This window comes from Phyllobates terribilis, unplaced genomic scaffold (assembly GCF_046119375.1).
Source record: "Phyllobates terribilis strain yellow unplaced genomic scaffold, ASM4611937v1 Scaffold_6__1_contigs__length_29720123, whole genome shotgun sequence".
Classification (NCBI taxonomy): Eukaryota; Metazoa; Chordata; class Amphibia; order Anura; family Dendrobatidae; genus Phyllobates; species Phyllobates terribilis.
The window spans coordinates 22,527,018-22,547,224 of record NW_027362766.1 but is presented as its reverse complement, the minus strand read 5'-3'; the positions used below and the strand labels follow the sequence as shown (position 1 = coordinate 22,547,224).

Here is a 20,207-nt window from a genome sequence, read left to right as displayed (position 1 = left end):
CCCATGGTAATCCACTGGGACCCATGATTGAGTGGCAGAGAGAAGGTGGAGAAGAGAGACTACTGTCAAGACACAGCTCCTATCGCTGCTTCATAACACTGCCAGCACCCTCCCCTTATGGAGCAGGCTCAGCTCCAATACACATCATAGCTCAGCTCCAATACACATCATACATCTGCACCTATTGTGCCATGTATGTCATGTCATAAAGGTGTTAATTTAATATGCGCTCCACAGCTCAGATAACATTACCTTTCTGCTGGAACCTGTCGTTCAAACAACAAATGGGACACCAGCTGCAATGGCTTCTGTTGCAGAAGAACGAAAGGATTTGCTACCTTTATTTCCAAAGAGGTTTCTACAAAAGAAAATTTGGTGATAATTGCAAAAAAATCAGAACCATGTCTTTGTACGGACACCGGCTAACCTACAAAGTAAGTGACAGAGAAAAATCTATCACATTATACACAGGATTTACGATAAAAGCATGATTGGTGTGGGTCCTGGTTTTGTGACCCTCATCAAGAAGTGTTGATCAATGTCCCCCTGTCCAAATGAGCACATGCCACACCACCACTTCTATAGACAGCGAATGGTGCAAATTAGGATACAACTTTACCATACAAGACGGTTTAAGCTCAATGTCAGTCTGCTTTTACTCACCCAAATCTGAATTTATGCTTTGGATAAGAACTTTGGCCAAGTTGTCTATGTAAGAAAAAAAGCAATGAAGGGGGCTAGAAGTTAAACCATGCCGGTCTAACAGCGGTGCAAGTTCATCCAGGTTGTTGGTGAGGAGAGCCATTTGCTTGCGAACAGGATGGAGATTAATATCCTGAGGTTTCATCGAGAGCTGATCCATCAGGGACTGAATCGCATTTTTCTTTGGTTCTGATGAAGACAAAAAAAAATAAGCGACCCATGATGATGAGGACTATGCAAACAAGACTAAAAAAAAAAAAAAAAACTTATTAACTACAATGCTTAACATACAAGAAAGAAGAAATGGGAGACTAGTGACCTACGTCCCGGGGATCGGAGGGACTGGACTCACCGGGGATCGGAGGGACTGGACTCACCGGGGGAAGTGATTGCAGCTGCCAACAGTGCCATGCTATTCTCCAGCTCATGGCTCAAAGTGATGTGGTAGACCATTTGGTCATCTCTTAGCACCGAGTAGCAGCTATGTAACAGCTCTGGGATGCTACCCTTCAGCTGGCTGCTTATCTTCTCTTCTGTAATGGCATTGTAAGGGGAAAAAAAAGCAAAATTCAGTAACACAGAAGATTGGAAAGAGGGTTTTTAAGATGCAAAAGATTTACCCAAAACTGGTGCGGTCCTAGTAAAAAAAAAAAGTCCATAATCTAAAATGACCTGCAGAAGTTGGAAGCAGGATACCCCTCCATATTCCTTCAATCCTCCGCTTGGATCTAATCAGAGAGTCCTCAATGTAGAGCCAGACTAAAGTTTCATTTATGTGATCTTATTCCTCTGCTTATCATTTACAAACTATTATTGCTGGGATTGTTGGTCCCGTGATTCCTCAAACGAGAAGGAATGATATTTTCAAAGCTGACACAAAATGGTCAAGCTAAGATGGTCCAGAAAAATTACATCCTAGGGTACTGAAAGAGGAAATTGCAGAATCACCTGCCTGAATCTTTGAAAAATCCTGGAGAACAGGAGAAGGGTAAATGTCCCAATTTTCAGAAAAGGAAAAAAGACGGAGCCAGGAAATTACAGGCCAGGAAAGATATCTGAGCAAATTATTAAACAGCAGGTATGTAAGTACTTGGATAAGAACACAGTAATTAACCAGAGCCAGCATGGGTTTGTAGCAAACATGTCATGCCAAAATAATTTCAATTTCCTTCTATGACAGAATCACTGACTGGGTGGATCAGGGAAATGCGAAAGATATAGTAGAACGCAACTTCAGCAAAGCATTTGATAAAGTATCTCATACTATCCTTAATGAAAAAATGACCAACTATGGGATTGACACGGCTACGGTTAGGTGGATTCATAACTGGCTCAGTGACCGTACTCAGAGTAGTAATAAATGGTTGCACATCCATTTGTATTGGTGTTATAACCCCTTAAGGACGGAGTCAATTATGTACTTAATGACTGGGCCAAATTTTACAATTCTGACCACTGAAATTTTACGAGGTAATAAATCTGGAACGCTTCAATGGATCCCACTGATTCTGAGATTGTTTTTTTCGCGATATATTGCACTTCATGATAGTGGTAACATTTTTACAATATGAATTGCGTTTATTTGTGGAAAAAATGGAAATTTGATGAAAAATTAGCAATTTTCAAACTTTAAATTTTCATGCCCTTAAATCAGAGATACTGTATGTCACACAAATAGTTCATAAATAACATTTCCCACATGTCTACTTTACATCAGCACAATTTTGGAACCAACAATTTTTTGTTAGGAAGCTATAAGGGTTAAAAGTCGACCAGCAACTTCACGTTTTTCCAAAAATTTTTTTTTTTTTTTTTTTTTTTTTTTTTTTTTTTTTTTTAGGGACCACATCACATTTGAAGGGACTTTGTGGGGCCTTTATGACAGAAAATACCCAAAAGTGACACCATTCTAAAAACTGCACCCCTCAAGGTGCTCAAAACCACATTTAAGAAGTTTATCAACCCTTCAGGCCCTACATTTTTAATTTTCTAAATGGTAACTAGAGAAAATGGGCCACAAAATTTGTGTGCAATTTCTTCTGAGCATGCTGACACCCCATATGTGGAGTAAAGCCATTGTTTGGGCGCACAGCAGGGTTCGGAAGGGAAGGAGCGCCATTTGACTTTTTGAATATAAAATCTCCTTGAATAATTAGCGGACGCCGTGTTGCGTTTGGGGAGCCCCTGATGTGCCTAAACAGTGAAAACCCCCCACAAGTGACACCATTTTGGAAACTAGACCCCCTCAGTGAACTTATCTAGATGTGTTATGAGAACCTTGCATCCCCAGGTGCTTCACAGAAGTTTATAACATTGAGCCGTAAAAATAAAATTTTCACATTTTTCCCACAAAAATGTTTTTTTCAGACTCCAATTTTGCATTTTCATAAGGGTAACAGGAGAAATTGCACCATAAAATTTGTTGTGCAATTTCTCCTGAGTAAGCAGATACCCCATATGTGGGGGAAAAACACTGTTTGGGCGCACGGTAGGGTTCGGAAGAGAAGGAGGGCCATTTGATTTTTTGAATGTAAAATTTGCTTGACACCATGTTGCGTTTGGGGAGCCCCTGATTTGCCTAAACAGTGGAAACTCCCCACAAGTGACCCCATTTTGGAAACTAGAACCCCCTAAGAATTTTATCAAGGGGTATATAGTGAACATTTTGAACCCAGAGGTAAGAAACAATTTGATAACATTAGGTCATCATATTGAATAAGTTGTCATTCGTCTTTAGACACCCAAAAAAAACACACTGGGATCGCTCGTGTATGGCAGGCAATCCCTGCGTATTTTTTTTTTTGTTTTTTTTTGCTGTATAACAACTGCGAAACATGTGGGGCGAGAACTCGAGCATGTCAATCGAGCACCCAAAGCCAACTCAAGTAGCGAGCACTTGCGCTCAAAACTAGTCGCCATGTCATCATTTTTTTTTCTTTTGAAAAAATCCCAACCCCAACAAAACCCTAACCCTGGGCTAACCACAACCCTATATTAGATAGATAGGATAGATAGATAGATATAAAGTACAGACCAAAAGTTTGGACACACCTCATTTAAAGATTTTTCTGTATTTTCATGACTTTGAAAATTGTACATTCACACTGAAGGCATCAAAACTATGAATTAACACATGTGGAATTATATACTTAACAAAAAAGTGTGAAACAACTGAAAATATGTCTTATATTCTAGGTTCTTCAAAGTAGCCACCTTTTGCTTTGATGACTGCATTGCACACTCTTGGCATTCTCTTGATGAGCTTCAAGAGGTAGTCACCGGAAATGGTTTTCACTTCACAGGTGTGCTCTTTCAGGTTTAATCAGTGAGATTTCTTGCCTTATAAATGGGGTTGGGACCATCAGTTGTGTTGTGAAGAAGTCTGGTGGATACACAGCTGATAGTCCTACTGAATAGACTGTTAGAACTTGTATTATGGCAAGAGAAAAGCAGCTAAGTAAAGAAAAACGAGTGGCCATCATTACTTTAATAAATGAAGGTCAGTCAGTCCGAAAAATTGGGAAAACTTTGAAAGTGTCCCCAAGTGCAGCTGCAAAAACCATCAAGTGCTACAAAGAAACTGGCTCACATGAGGACCGCCCCAGGAAAGGAAGACCAAGAGTCACCTCTGCTTCTGAGGATAAGTTTATCCGAGTCACCAGCCTCAGAAATCAGGTTAACAGCAGCTCAGATTAGAGACCAGGTCAATGCCACACAGAGTTCTAGCAGCAGACACATCTCTACAACAACTGTTAAGAGGAGACTTTGTGCAGCAGGCCTTCATGGTAAAATAGCTGCTAGGAAACCACTGCTAAGGACAGGCAACAAGCAGAAGAGACTTGTTTGGGCTAAAGAACACAAGGAATGGACATTAGACCAGTGGAAATCTGTGTTTTGGTCTGATGAGTCCAAATTTGAGATCCAACCACCGTGTCTGTGTGTGACGCAGAAAAGGTGAACGGATGGACTCTACATGCCTGGTTCCCACCGTGAAGCATGGAGGAGGAGGTGTGATGGTGTGGGGGGGCTTTTCTGGTGACACTGTTGGGGATTTATTCAAAATTGAAGGCATACTGAACCAGCATGGCTACCACAGCATCTTGCAGCGGCATGCTATTCCATCCGGTTTGCGTTTAGTTGGACCATCATTTATTTTTCAACAGGACAATGACCCCAAACACACCTCCAGGCTGTGTAAGGGCTATTTGACCAAGAAGGAGAGTGATGGGGTGCTCCGCCAGATGACCTGGCCTCCACAGTCACCAGACCTGAACCCAATCGAGATGGTTTGGGGTGAGCTGGACCGCAAAGTGAAGGCAAAAGGGCCAACAAGTGCTAAGGATCTCTGGGAACTCCTTCAAGATTGTTGGAAGACCATTTCCGGTGACTACCTCTTGAAGCTCATCAAGAGAATGCCAAGAGTGTGCAAAGCAGTCATCAAAGCAAAAGGTGGCTACTTTGAAGAACCTAGAATAGAAGACATATTTTCAGTTGTTTCACACTTTAAGTATATAATTCCACATGTGGTAATTCATAGTTTTGATGGCTGCAGTGTGAATGTACAATTTTCATAGTCCTGAAAATACAGAAAAAAAATCTTTAAAATGAGAAGGTGTGTCCAAACTTTTGGTCTGTACTATATATTTATTTATATATATATATATATATATATATATATATATATATATATATATATATATATATATATATATATATATATATATATATATATATATATATATATATATATATATATATATATATATATATATATATATATATATATATATATATATATATATATATATATATATATATATGACACCCCAGGGGTCTGGTTGCCACAGTGATAGAGATATTACGTCTGAGAGCAGGTGGGAGGTCCTTTGGTCAGGGATCCTGTGCATGCCACACCTCCTGCCCAGTCTTGGGAGGGGAAGAACTTCCCCTATATAAACCCGGGGCTGAAGCAGGGTTAGTCAGTCAAGGAGAGTAGAGACAAGAAACAGCAGAAGCAATACTACTACGAGTCAGGGGCTGGCAGCTGCAGAGCTCGCCCTGACTGAGAAGCTTTCTTACCGGACCCGGTGTCCGAGGCTGTGGGGACTAACTCTTACCCAGCAGCAGAAGCCGACCGGCAGGGGATTTCAGGTCCTCAGGCCCAGAAACCCGAAGGCACGGTCACACGCGTGGGACCAGCACCGCCATCGTGGAGCGGAAGCCATTAGAAGGCCCCGAGTCACCGGCCATACGGGTGAGCACCACACGGTACACTCAGGGACGTGGGCTACTTATATCCGCTTCTAGCAAGGTAGCCAGAAGAGTACAGTTAGTTGGGGAGGCCTACAACTCCGCCTGGCCAGGGGAGATCCCATCTGCTCAAGGACTGACCAGGCCCCGTTCACTAGCAAGTACTCCGGGAGGGTCTATCGTTGTTACCAGTAAAGACCCTGAATTACACCGCACCGTCTCCGAGTGGTTCCTGCTACCCCCATCATCCACATCTGCTGCCCTGAGGCCATACCCCTCCCGTTGGGGGTTATACCATCTACGCTGCACCATCCATCCACCGGCCTCAGCGGACTGTCCTGCAGCGGCAGCTCCATAGCTGCATTCAACGGGTGGCGTAGTCGTCCTGCATCTACCGCTGTTACATCGCCGCTCAGTTTGACTCCCTGGGCACGGACCGGGTCACCGCCACGAGACTACAACCCTCAAGAGATCCGGCTCCGGGTAAGCTCCCGCGTGCGCAACGCAGCGCGACACAGGCCCAGGGGCGCGTCACATCTATATATCTATATCTATATATCTCTCGATCTCGATCTATATCTATATATCTATATCTATATCTATATATCTATATCTATATCTATATCTATATCTATATATATATATTTTTTTTTTTTTTTTTTTTTTTTTATTTTACAATTTTTTTTTTACCTAAGGGGGGGAAAAAAGGGGGTTTAATTTATTTTTTATTTTTTTTTTTTTATCACTGCAATAAATCCCATCACAGTGACCAACATGAACCGATAGGGAAAATTCCGTTGATGCTGGGCACCAGTTGGCAGACCTTAACGGGTGCACTGCGCATGTGCTCTCCATTTTTTTTCTGCGACATGATGAGATACCAGGAGGCTCGGGGGGCTTCATTTCTCTCTCCTCTGCCATGTATATCATGTCAGAGGCGAGAGAGATGATCGTTAACCGCAGGCACACTTTTTTTTGTGATAGCAGTTACTCGGTGAATAACAGCGATCACGTGAAAGGGGACTGGAAAAACCGGCCCTGGTCATATTCTCCATGGTCTCAGCTACCCCTGGCAGCTGAGACCCCAGAGCATTTCCGACTCTGGGGGGGGGGGTGCTTCAGCCTTATTCCTCAGCAACGCATTTTCACAGTGAAAATGCATTACGGTGGTCGTTAAAGGGGGTTAAGTGGGGTACCACAAGGCTCTGTCCTGGCCCCAGTGTGGTTTAACATTTTTCTAAATGATCTAGGTAAGGGAACAGAAGGTAAACTAATCAAATTGGCAAACTGACAAGTCCTAGCACCTAAAAAAACAGGTCAAAAGTTTCCTTAATTGTCTGTATTGTTTATATAACTGAATGTGGTCTTAGCCACCCTGAAAAGAAAGGGAGACCTTCTGAGCAGATTCACAATCACACCGTTTCCAGCCTTTAAGGCTTCCCGCCCGAAACTGCCTAACTAAGGTCTGTGTCCTAGTTGCAGTATAAGGGCGGTAGGATAATTAAAGCCATTGTATTGAAGTGATTAAGTGATTACGTGTATGTTTTGCCAAGATCGGCGTGTAGTACTTGTTTTTTCAGGGTCAGGCTGGCGGATAAGTCAGAGTTTTTGATAACACTCCTTGCAAGATAGGAGGCTGATCATCAACAGTTATTAAATACATCTTCAGGATTACAGGACTGAGAGTGTTGAGAGGAGTTTTTGAAGTGATAAGGTTGTGTTTTTTTAACCTGTATGATTCAGACAGCAGCTTGAGGATGCACGTCTACTGTAGTTAATAATTTACTAGCATTCTTTGTCACTCGCTTAATTGATTTTTGAAGCGAAAGTGTTTTGAAAATAGACAGATTTTAAATCGCTATCTAGTGTTTTAAATGATGTGTACCCAAGCCCTTACACTGGCCATATCGGAAAAGGGGTGGCGGGTCATAACAGTGTGCGAGACCCCCTTCAGATATCAGACTGGGTACGTGACTGACAAAGCTGTATATCCTGAAAGTATTTCGATTAAATATACACGGCAAGGTAACCATTCCAAACCCTGAGGGAATAGAGGACAGGATATTGTACAACCCTGGGGGTTTTTTTTTGCCTTTCTCTGGATCAACATGTTGGGCTATGGGTTGAACTAGATGGACTTAGTCTTCCTTCAACCTTAAAAACTATGTTACATATCTCTTAGGTGAGGTAAAAACCGGAGGAACCGGAGCAGTCCGGAGGAACAGACGGACCTAGCATTTGGGGTTCAGATTATAAAATGGTTGGGAACAAATCAGTCAACACCCGAAGAAAACACGGAAAAAGCACTAGTGGCTGAAAGAGGGGAAAGAAGCATGTGAAAAATGTAAAGACCCTCCTCAAATTGTCAGGGCTATCAGCCCCTGGAGGAAGGCTAGGTGAGAAGGAATGGAAGGATGTGTTAACAAATAAAAAGGGACTCCTTAGGGATCATGACGCCCTAAAGGATGCCGAGGCATGGTATAGAACAACAAGGGTAGTGAAAATACAAATGTGGACAGAGAAATATAATGTTGATACTGGATGATATACTTATCTGCTACCGCCCAAGAAAATGGCGCTGGCTGCAGCAACCGCACCCCAACAGTCCAGACCGCCCCCCATACTCCCCAAAAGCTGGACATTCAGGGTCTGCCAGATGCAGAACCCAGACTGGCGTGACACCTGTGCAGTCTGTGGGGGAACTACGACCACACAGATCTACTTCCCTGTATCCGGTTGGCAATGCAGATGGCACGTCCTACACCCCAACGACCATCTTACCTACTGGCACTTCCTGTCCCGCAGCCATCTTACCTACTGGCACTTCCTGTCCCACAGCCATCTTAAGTCAGGTCTCTGCCTCTCCAGTGGCCATTTTAGCTCCTGACACTTCCACTCCAGAAGCCATTTTAGCTCTGGTGAATACCAGAATCTACCCCAGTAGTGATGTCCTGATCAATGCTGAAGAAGAGGACAAGGATGATCTATAGCAGACCAGGGAAAACAGGAATCAGCAGCTCAGGCTGACAAACCCCTACCGGAGGAGCCAATCAATAGCCGCACTCCACGGCAATACCTTAGCACCAAAGTGGAACCCCAAAACCATACGCCCTGCCCTCCAAATGTCACCATATGATGCGGACAAGTGGACCTCACCCCCTTCCCCTCAGCTCCAAGGTGTTAATTCTGGCCTCTCCCTCATGGATGGACCTACCGTATATTCCGGTGTATAAGACAACTTTTGAAGACTGAAAAATCTTCTGTCTAGTCTGGGGTCGTCTTATACGCCGGTAATGCTTTTGAACTTTCAGAAATTGACATGCGGGCATACTCTGGGGGTGTTAATAAGCTGCCGTGGCCGTATCCCTGCCATGTGGGAGTTAATATAAGGTGGAGGGAGTTAAAATACGGCGGCGGTAGGTCCAGACAGTCAGCGCTTCTGTGCTGAAACTGACACATCGCTGCGTATTCCCAGCTCCGGACACAGCGCAGGACTTCTGTGCCGACAGCTTTCACTTGTCACAGAAGCGCTGCGCTGTGTCCGGAGCAGGGAAGTTCGCATCGCTTCTGTGACAATATATGAAAAGCCGGCAATTCAGCAGCGGCATAAGCCGGCACCCGACAATTTAGAATAGAAAGAATAGAGAATCACACATAGATTAGATAGAAACATGTCAGTCACATATATATGAAGTACAGTGACAGTGTTGCTTACTGTACTTGTCATTTAGTGTAAAGGATTTATTAAAACAAAAATAATAGTGTTTTCATGCACCGTCTCTTTAAGAAAGCCGGCCGGCAATTCAGCATCTGTACCCGACAATTTATAACAGACAGAATAGAGCTTCACACATAGATTAGATAGATAGAAACATGTCAGTCACATATATATGAAGTACAGTGATAGTGTTGGTTACTGTACTTGTCATTTAGTGTTAAAATAAAGGATTTATTTTAAAAAAAATTGGCGTGGGGTTCCCCTTAATTTTAGGCTCTAGCGGAGGTTAAGCAGACGGCTGGGGCAGATGTTTGAAGCCTGGGAAGGGGGTAATACCCACGGAGCTCCCCAGGCTACTAATATCAGCCCCCAGCGGAATACCTAGCCTTTACTAGCTATTAAAATGGGGGATCCCAAAAAAATGACGTGGGGTCCCCCCTATTTTAATAGCTAGCAAAGGCTAGGCAGACAGCTGGGGGCTGATATTAATAGCCCAGGAGGGGAGCCATGAATATTGGCCCCCTCCCAGGCTAGAAACACCAGCCGTCAGCCGCCCCAGAAATGGCGCATCCATAGGATGCGCCAATTCTGGCACTTAGCCTCGCTCTTCCCACTGCCCTGTAGCGGTGGCAGTGGGGTAATAGGGTTGGGGTTGATGTCAGCTTATAATGCCAGCTGACATCAAGCCCAGGTTAGTAATGGAGAGGCGTCTATAAGACACCCCCATTACTAACCCCATAGTCAAAGTTAAAAGAAAACACAAACACCCAGAATAAAGTCCTTTAATTGAAATAAACACACAATTCTTTATTGTTCTAAATTAAACCATACTTACCATCACGCCCATTCCAGCTGAAGCCAACGATCTCCTGAAATAAAAGTAAAATAATAAAGCAACCTCATCCTTACCTTTCCATGGTTCCCAGGACGGCTCCAGCTCTGCTACATCGAGATGACAAGCGGGACCGCAGCAGAACGCTGCCATCCAGCCTGTCATCCCGCGGACACTGAGAAGCGCAGGCATGCTTGCGCTCCTCAGTGTCTCGCTGTGACGGCATCCAGATGAGCCGACAATGAACTCAGCTCACCTCCTGGACGTCCGTCACTGACAGCGTGGGAAACTTCTACTGCGCATGCGGGGAGCAGGAGAATTTTCCCACGCTGTCAGTGACGTGCATGAGGTGAGCCGAGTTCATTGGACAAGATCTCGGCTCATCTGGATGCCGTCACAGTCAGACACTGAGGAGCACAAGCATGCCTGCGCTTCTCAGTGTCTGCGGGATGACAGGCTGGATGGCAGCGTTCTGCTGCGGTGCAGCCTGTCATGTGAATGTAGCAGAGCTGGACCGGTCCTGGGAACCATGGAAAGGTAAGGATGAGGTTGGTTTATTATTTTTCTTTTATTGCAGGAGATCGTTGGCTTCAGCTGGAATGGGTGTGATGGTAAGTATGGTTTAATTTAGAACAATAAAGAATTGTGTGTTTATTTCAATTAAAGGACTTTATTCTGGGTGTTGTGTTTTTTTTAATTACTTTACTAGAAATTCATGGCGGTCATGTCTAATATTGGCGTGACCCCATGAATTTTGGGCTTAGGGCCAGCTGATAATGCCAAGCTGGCCCTAACCCCTTTATTACCCAGTGAGCCACCGCACCAGGGCCCTGGATGAGTTGGGTACAGCGCCAGAAGATGGCGCTTCTATGAACGCGCCATTTTCCGGGGTGGCTGCAGACTGCAATTTGCAGCGGGGGGGGGCCAGAAAGCTTGGGCCTCCCTGCGCTGCGGATTCCAGCCCCCAGCTGCCTAGTTGTACCTGGCTGGACACAAATATAGTGCGAAGCCCCACTTCAATTTTTTTTAATTATTTCATGAAATTCATGAAATAATTAAGAAAAAAAGGGCTTCCCTATATTGTTGTGTCCGGCCAGGTACAAATAGGCAGCTGGTGGTTGGGGGCAGCCCGTTCCTGCCTGCTGTACCTGGCTGGACACAAAAATATGGTGAAGCCCACGTCAACATTTTTGGGAAAAATTAATTACAAAATTAATAATAATTTAGGGACTGCATCTTTATTAACCCCTCAATTGTCATTTACTGTTAAAATAAAGGATTTTTTAAAAAGAAAATTGGCGTGGGATCCACCATCATTATAGTCTCTAGCGGAGGTTAAGCAGACGGCTGGGGCAGATGTTTGAAGCCTGGGAAGGGGGTAAAACCCACGGAGCTTCCCAGGCTACTAATATCAGCCCCCAGCTGAATACCTAGCCTTTACTAGCTATTAGAATGGGGGACCCCCCCAAAAAATGACGTGGGGTCCCCCCTATTTTAATATGTTTATGAGTGACAGCTTTCCTGCTATATACCTGCATGTCATAAGAATTTAAATTAAAAAAAGGACCATGTTAAATTCAAATCTGTTTTTTTTTAATTTTTACCGGTGTTTGGTATGCGTTGGAAAAGGGGTAGTCTTATACGGTGAATATATCCTAAACTCTATATTTTAACAGGAAAGTAGGGGGGTCGTCTTATACACCAGGTCGTCTTATACGCCGGAATATACGGTAAATGGACTCGCTGAAATTAAAGGAGATTCGTTCTGGCCAGTAATGTGACAGGCCCTGGAGCCCGCTGGTGTGATGGATACAGAGTGGTCCAAGTCATATGATTCAGGAGAAACTGTACTCATAAAGCTTTAGGTCTGGGCTAAGGAACACTTAGTGGACCAGTCCACTTCCTTACAGGATGTCATGCAAGAAAAAGGGAGAGACTGTGGCTTCACAGATTGAAGCAGATGTTCGGAGATCTGGGATATGAGAACAATGAGAAGTCCCATAAGCAAATCTGGATACAGGATTTTGTGCAAGGCCTCTGTGAACCTATACGGAAACAATTGCAGATGACAAGATCTGAATACCGAAGACTGGATATGGACATCCTTTATCAAGTAGCAAGAGGGGTGTAAATGAACTAAGCACCCAAACCCCCTCACACCAACCTCCTAGTAGCACAAAATCCTCCGTGGAATACGGATGCACAAAGACCCAGAATCACCTGCTATAAGGGTATGTGCCCATGGCCAGGAGCCGCCTGCGGCCCAAAAGCTGTGGGATAGCCATGCGGTTTCCGCCCTAACTTTATGTAAATGAGCAGCCCAATATATATATTTTTTTTTTTTTCCACATGCGGACTTTCCTCACTGATGTTAATCTATGGCAAAAAGTCCACATGCGGACCCGCAAGAGAAATTGACATGTTGCAGTCGTGAAAGACCTGCCGCATGTCAGTGTCCGTGGGTGATCCGCAGGTAGACAGAGAGGAATACTGGACATGGGATTTCTAGAAATCCCATCCACTATGCTGTAACATCAGATCACTGCGGGATTGACAATGCATAGACACGCAGAGTCAAACCCACAGCAGCTCATGACCGTGGGCACCTAACCTAACTGCGGGAAGAGGAGACACATGATGAGGAATTGCCGCTTTGCCCCTCAAAGGAAGGAGCCTGGACAACAGTGGCAACCAATCCAGGGACCACCAGGCCCTGGACCACAATAGGACATTGGTAAGCCGGATCCACCACAAGCACCAGAACCACTTATATTCTTACACTCCACAAGACAGTCGAATGGACCAACCCCCACCATCTCAGTTTTCTGGTGCATACAGATACTGCCAGAATTGTAATGAGAAATATCGATTTACCAGACCCAGATTGTCTCACAGATTAAGCGGTACCTTGAGTGGGGGTGGATGGGACCACATGCTACACACCAATGACCAAGCTCCTACACATAAGCCTACAACCTACACACAGTATGTTGTCTCAGTTGGTTGTCTCCACAACCTTCCCAGTAAACCTACTAGTGACAGATCTACTAGCAAAAATCCAAGCCAATATTATATTTCATGAAGATGGAACTGTGACTGACCACTCCACTATCACAGAAACTATCACTCCACTCAGCTGAAGTATATGGCCTTCCCTCACTACAGGACACACCTGTTGACCCAGTGGATGCGACACTGATGGCACAAGGACAAGAAGACATTGGAAGACATCAAGTCCAACCTGTGAAAGTAAAACTGAAGCCACGAGCTCTGATACCACAGAAACCCCAGTACCCACTCTCTATTACACAATCTGCTGCCAACAACTCAAAATCTACTTCGAGAATGGAGCGGTCTTCCCCACTGTAACATACCTGGCGGCGTCCTTGCATGGTGGTCCATCTCCCACTGTGCAAGAGCGCGCACTTGATCTCCAGTCCAGAATGTCTCTCTGGCTTCCCTCCTTGCTGTCTGTTTGTCTGTTTTGGCTGCATAGGGCGACGCCCACTGAACTTCCTGTTTCTTGTACCTGCTGCGGACACGCCCCTGTTGCACCTTCAGCCTATTGCTGTCCATCTTTGGGTATTTATACCACCTTCTTCCTCAAGATGGCGCCTGAGCATTGTGTCCTGTCAGTTGGCTTTTTGTCTCTGACATGCCAGGTCCTATCCTGTTTTCCTGCCTGTTCTCCAGTTCTGTGTCTGAACTGTGGTCTGTTCTTGTGAACACGCTTCTAGCCTGTTCTTTCGCCTTCTAGGGGCTGTATTCCTAGATCTGCCTGTCTGTGCCTTGCGGTATTTGTTCCCGTCTGAACAGAGTCCTGTTTGTGTCCCAGCCTTGCTGTATTTGTTCCCGTTCCTCTGTTTCCAGTTGTCTGTGCCTTGCGGTATTTGTTCCCGTCTGAACAGAGTCCTGTTTGTGTCCCAGCCTTGCTGTATTTGCTCCCGTTCCTCTGTTCCCAGTTGTCTGTGCCTCGTTTCTACTTTAGCCTTTTCTCCCTTTTCCCTCTATGTCTGTTTTCTGCACCTTTCTGCAGAGTCTGAACTTGCTCCTAAATTCCTTCTCGTCGTCTCTGTACCTCTGTTGTGAATTTAGTGTACGCTCGCTACTTCTTTGCAAGTACTTTGTGTGCTTCTGGTTCTGCCTTTCCTTCTCTGTCTGTTCTTTGTGAACAGAGTCCTATCTCCTTGCCTTGTCTCGTTTGCCGCTCTGCGGTTCCCGCTCTGCTCCTGCCTTGTTTGCCGCTCTGCGGTTCCCGCTCTGCTCCTGCCTTGTTTGCCGCTCTGCGGTTCCCGCTCTGCTCCTGCCTTGTTTGCCGCTCTGCGGTTCCCGCTCTGCTCCTGCCTTGTTTGCCGCTCTGCGGTTCCCGCTCTGCTCCTGCCTTGTTTGCCGCTCTGCGGTTCCCGCTCTGCTCCTGCCTTGTTTGCCGCTCTGCGGTTCCCGCTCTGCTCCTGCCTTGTTTGCCGCTCTGCGGTTCCCGCTCTGCTCCTGCCTTGTTTGCCGCTCTGCGGTTCCCGCTCTGCTCCTGCCTTGTTTGCCGCTCTGCGGTTCCCGCTCTGCTCCTGCCTTGTTTGCCGCTCTGCGGTTCCCGCTCTGCTCCTGCCTTGTTTGCCGCTCTGCGGTTCCCGCTCTGCTCCTGCCTTGTTTGCCGCTCTGCGGTTCCCGCTCTGCTCCTGCCTTGTTTGCCGCTCTGCGGTTCCCGCTCTGCTCCTGCCTTGTTTGCCGCTCTGCGGTTCCCGCTCTGCTCCTGCCTTGTTTGCCGCTCTGCGGTTCCCGCTCTGCTCCTGCCTTGTTTGCCGCTCTGCGGTTCCCGCTCTGCTCCTGCCTTGTTTGCCGCTCTGCGGTTCCCGCTCTGCTCCTGCCTTGTTTGCCGCTCTGCGGTTCCCGCTCTGCTCCTGCCTTGTTTGCCGCTCTGCGGTTCCCGCTCTGCTCCTGCCTTGTTTGCCGCTCTGCGGTTCCCGCTCTGCTCCTGCCTTGTTTGCCGCTCTGCGGTTCCCGCTCTGCTCCTGCCTTGTTTGCCGCTCTGCGGTTCCCGCTCTGCTCCTGCCTTGTTTGCCGCTCTGCGGTTCCCGCTCTGCTCCTGCCTTGTTTGCCGCTCTGCGGTTCCCGCTCTGCTCCTGCCTTGTTTGCCGCTCTGCGGTTCCCGCTCTGCTCCTGCCTTGTTTGCCGCTCTGCGGTTCCCGCTCTGCTCCTGCCTTGTTTGCCGCTCTGCGGTTCCCGCTCTGCTCCTGCCTTGTTTGCCGCTCTGCTCCTGCCTTGTTTGCCGCTCTGCTCCTGCCTTGTTTGCCGCTCTGCTCCTGCCTTGTTTGCCGCTCTGCTCCTGCCTTGTTTGCCGCTCTGCTCCTGCCTTGTTTGCCGCTCTGCTCCTGCCTTGTTTGCCGCTCTGCTCCTGCCTTGTTTGCCGCTCTGCTCCTGCCTTGTTTGCCGCTCTGCTCCTGCCTTGTTTGCCGCTCTGCTCCTGCCTTGTTTGCCGCTCTGCTCCTGCCTTGTTTGCCGCTCTGCTCCTGCCTTGTTTGCCGCTCTGCTCCTGCCTTGTTTGCCGCTCTGCTCCTGCCTTGTTTGCCGCTCTGCTCCTGCCTTGTTTGCCGCTCTGCTCCTGCCTTGTTTGCCGCTCTGCTCCTGCCTTGTTTGCCGCTCTGCTCCTGCCTTGTTTGCCGCTCTGCTCCTGCCTTGTTTGCCGCTCTGCGGTTTCCGCTCTGCTCCTGCCTTGTTTACCGCTCTTGCGGTTTCTGCTCTGCTCTTGCCTTGCTTGCTGCTCTGCGGTTTCCGCTCTGCTCCTGCCTTGTTTACCGCTCTGCGGTTTCCGCTCTGCTCCTGCCTACTTAGCCGCTCTGCGGTTTCCGCTCTGCTCCTGCCTTCTTAGCCGCTCTGCGGTTTCCGCTCTGCTCCTGCCTTGTTTACCGCTCTGCGGTTTCCGCTCTGCTCCTGCCTTGTTTGCCGCTCTGCGGTTTCCGCTCTGCTGCGGCCTTCTTAGCCGCTCTGCGGTTTCCGCTCTGCTCCTGCCTTGTTTACCGCTCTTGCGGTTTCCACTCTGCTCTTGCCTTGCTTGCCGCTCCTGCGGTTTCTGCTCTGCTTCTGCTCGCTACTCCGGCAGCCCCGTCCGGCTCTGCATCTGCTCGCTGCTCCGGCAGTCCTGTCCTGCTCTACTTGTGCTCGCTGCTCCGGCAGTCCCGTCCTGCTCTGCTCATGCCCACCGCTTCGGGCGTTCCCTCTCTGCTGTGTTTGGCTACCGCATCTGCGGTTCTGTTTCTGTGTCCCAGTCTGTACTGGGCCTTGTCCTCTCTGAGCTCCAGCCCGTCCTTTCTGCCAGTACCTCCCTGCCTGCATACTCGCCTGTATCCACCCGTCTGCATACCTGCCGTGTTCGCTTATATCCACCAGCCTGAGCCAGCCTAACCTGCCTGTTCCAGTAATCCCTGTGTGGGTCAACCCCCGTGTCCGGAGTTTGACCTGGAGTAGCACCTGGTCCCTCTGCCCGGTTTCTCCCTGGTGCACTGGCGTCGTATGCCGTCGTGCCACCTTGGTCGGATTGGCCAGATACTTAGTCACGCCCCTCCAGGCACTCTCCGGTTCATGGTCCAGTGGAACCACTTCTCCCGCACACGCCAGTCAGTCCGGGCGTGTGCATAACACCCACCAAATCACCATGAAATACCCCATTGTTCCTGGTGAAGAAGAAAACCCCAACGGGTCAGCCCACCAAGTACCGCATGGTACAGGACCTGCGTGAAGTTAATGAAGCCATGGTACTAGACACCCTTATTGTGCCAAACCCACATACTCCATCATCCATTCCATCTACTTCCCCATGGTTTACAGTGATTGATTTGGCCAATGCTTTCTTCAGTGTTCCATTACACCCTGTCTGCCAACACCTGTTTGCATTTACACATGAGGGAGAGCAGTACACATGGACTGTGATGCCTTAAGGAGCCAAGAACAGCCCCTCCATGTTCAGCCAAGCCACGACTACTGTCTTGGAGACCTCGAAGATGACACACCCTAGAGTCATGCTCTTACAGTATGTTGCTTACCTTCTCTTATGCTCAGATTCCAAGGAAGAAACACATTGTCAATCTCATTACTCCATTTCCTGGCACATAATGGCTGCAAGGCATCCAGAGACAAGTTGCAATTCTGCCAGGACAAGGTTGTGTTCCTAGGACACTGTGTATCACATCAGAAAGCATCTCACTGAAGATAGGAAGACAGTCGTGAAGAACATGTCCCTGCCAAGAAACCCAACACAGCTTCAGTCTTTCCTTGGACTTATATGCCGTCCTTGGATCCTAGATGCCCCTGTACACATGCAACTCTTGTATGACAGCCTCAAGGACACTCCCTTCAGTCTGACCAAAGAAGCCATTGATGGATTCTATGCACTAAAGAATACAATCATGTCTCCCCCCCCCGCTCTAGAACTGCCCGACTACCAGAAACTTTTCTGCCTGTTTGTAATGGAGAAAGGAGGACATGCAACTGGGGTCCTGACACACTCACAGAGAGAGACTGTGTCCACTTGGATACTACTCTGCCAGACTAGACCCAGTTGCCCATGGAGCACCAACCTGCATGAGAACTGTGTTTGCTGGACAAGACTTCTGACATCATTCTCAGCCACAGGTTGAAGATAATGGCACCTCATGACATCACTGCCATTCTGGCCCAGACACAGCCAAAACACTTATCTGCTGCCCTCCATTCGTGTCTACGATGCTCACTTCTGCTCCCAGACAACGTCACTATCTCCAGGTGTGAGGTCCTTAACCCAGCTACCCTTCTACCTCTACCAACGGGGAAGGAGGGTCCCACCTCTAACACGCTGATGGAAGAGGTGGTTAACTCTGAAATGGCCCAGCATGATTGCCTTACCCTCATGAGACAAAAAAACCTACAGATTTGTGCTTCTAAGACCTTGACCTGACTGTCTTTGTAAATGAATCAAGATATGCAGACCAAGAAGGCAGTTCCCACACTGGCATGGCAGTGGTCACAGACGACACTAGGCTACTAGCACAGCCACTGCCTGCATCCCTGTCTGCATAGGAGGCATAATTGCTTGCCTTGACAAAAGCTAGCAAGATGGCTACACAGAGGAAAGCAAACATTTATACCGATAGCCGCTATGCTTTTGGTGTTTCACACGACTATGCACAAAAACATCTCATGCATGCTCTTTCATGGACCCAGAAAAAGAGAAAAACGAAACTGGTTTACAATCCTGGGAGAACATGCTTCTGGCCCTCCAGAAGCAGACATCCAAAGAAGAAAAGGAGAAGTGGATCCAGGATGGAGCCAGACAGGATGAAAAACATGATAAAGAACCAATGAAAAAAGTGCCTTCCAAGGGCCCTCTACCCAATGGTAGCCAGATGGGCTCACGGCGCCACCCAACAATCAAAAATGAAGATGCACAATCTTCTGAGATAGTACTACCACACACCAGGCTTTTCAACAGTAGCTGCAAACTACACAAGGGGGTGTCTTATTTGTGCCCACTGCAACCCAGGAAAGACGGAGAGGACACCTCAGAAGTGCACACCAAAACCCCTATACCCTTTTTCCAGCATATACAGATAGATCACATACAAATGACACATTCAGGGGAATTTGAGTATGCCTTAGTGGTGGTAGACCTCTTCTCAGGGTGGCCAGAAGCCTTTCCCGTGAAATATCAATCAGCCAGAACAGCAGCTAAAAAGCTCCTCTCACATAGTTTGCAGATATGGACTCCTAGAGACCATAGAAAGTGACCAAGGGCTGCATTTACAACCAATCTGACAAAAAAAAATATGGGAGGCCTTCGGGACAGTTAGCCCTACACACTCCATATCATCTGCAAAGCAGTGGCAAAGTTGAGAGGTTACACGAAACACTGAAAACAAAAAATGTTCAATGCAGAACAGGAGACAGGGAAGCCCCGTCTTCCCCTTGCGTTATTTAGCGTCAGACACACACCAGCAGGCCCAACCAAACTCAGCCCCTATGAAATCCTAATTGAAAATGCTCCCAGGTTAGGATTGTATTTCCCCCAACAGTTGTCTATGCAATATGACTCTCTGACCAAGTTTGTTATCGAATAGACTAAACATCTGACTAAAATACATTCTCAAATTTTCTCCTCCATCCCAGAGCCCCAAAACCTAAAAGGGACCCATCAGATCCAACCTGTGGACTGGCTACTCACTAAGAAGTTCAACAGGTGAGCCCTCTATCCCAGATACCACGGCATGTTCCAGGTCCTGTTTACCACCACAATAGCAGTCAAGGTTGAAGGAAAGAATATCATAAACTGGACATTCTGACCCATATTAATCAATTGTTTAATTATTTAAATCCTGAAAGTACCCAAAAAAAACAACAATTTTAATATTAATTACCATCCGGCAAATAATATTCATAAACTAAATTTTATGAAGTATAATCAGCAAAATGTTTATTAATGAAAGAATTACACACATTATCAACTAGAGATAAAATCCCATAAAAAACCCTCTAAAACCCTATTAAAACCACACAGAAATAGAGCAAGCTGTTCATAGAAATGGTGTACAGAATATATAGGGTGAATATTAATCATACATATATATCACATATGGGGCTGATATAGTTAAATACTTGATTCTTATATGATACCAAAGAGATATATAATCAGTAGTGATGAGCGAGCATGCTCGCTACTACTCTGCTCGCCCGAGCATTTCA

The 20,207-nt window shown here is 46.8% G+C and overlaps 1 protein-coding gene across 2 annotated transcripts in view; it reads right to left on the bottom strand.

Annotated features, from left to right (window-relative positions):
• The window catches only part of ZFYVE26 (zinc finger FYVE-type containing 26), a 290,489-nt gene that overhangs the window by 163,270 nt on the left and 107,012 nt on the right, over positions 1–20,207 (bottom strand). For both annotated transcript variants that reach the window (XM_073637441.1, XM_073637442.1), the window contains exons 17-19: positions 1,080–1,235; positions 664–891; positions 253–358 (exon numbers count right to left, since the gene is read on the bottom strand). In XM_073637441.1, coding sequence (XP_073493542.1) covers positions 253–358; positions 664–891; positions 1,080–1,235 — 490 coding nt within the window. The remainder of the gene's footprint in view (positions 1–252; positions 359–663; positions 892–1,079; positions 1,236–20,207) is intronic.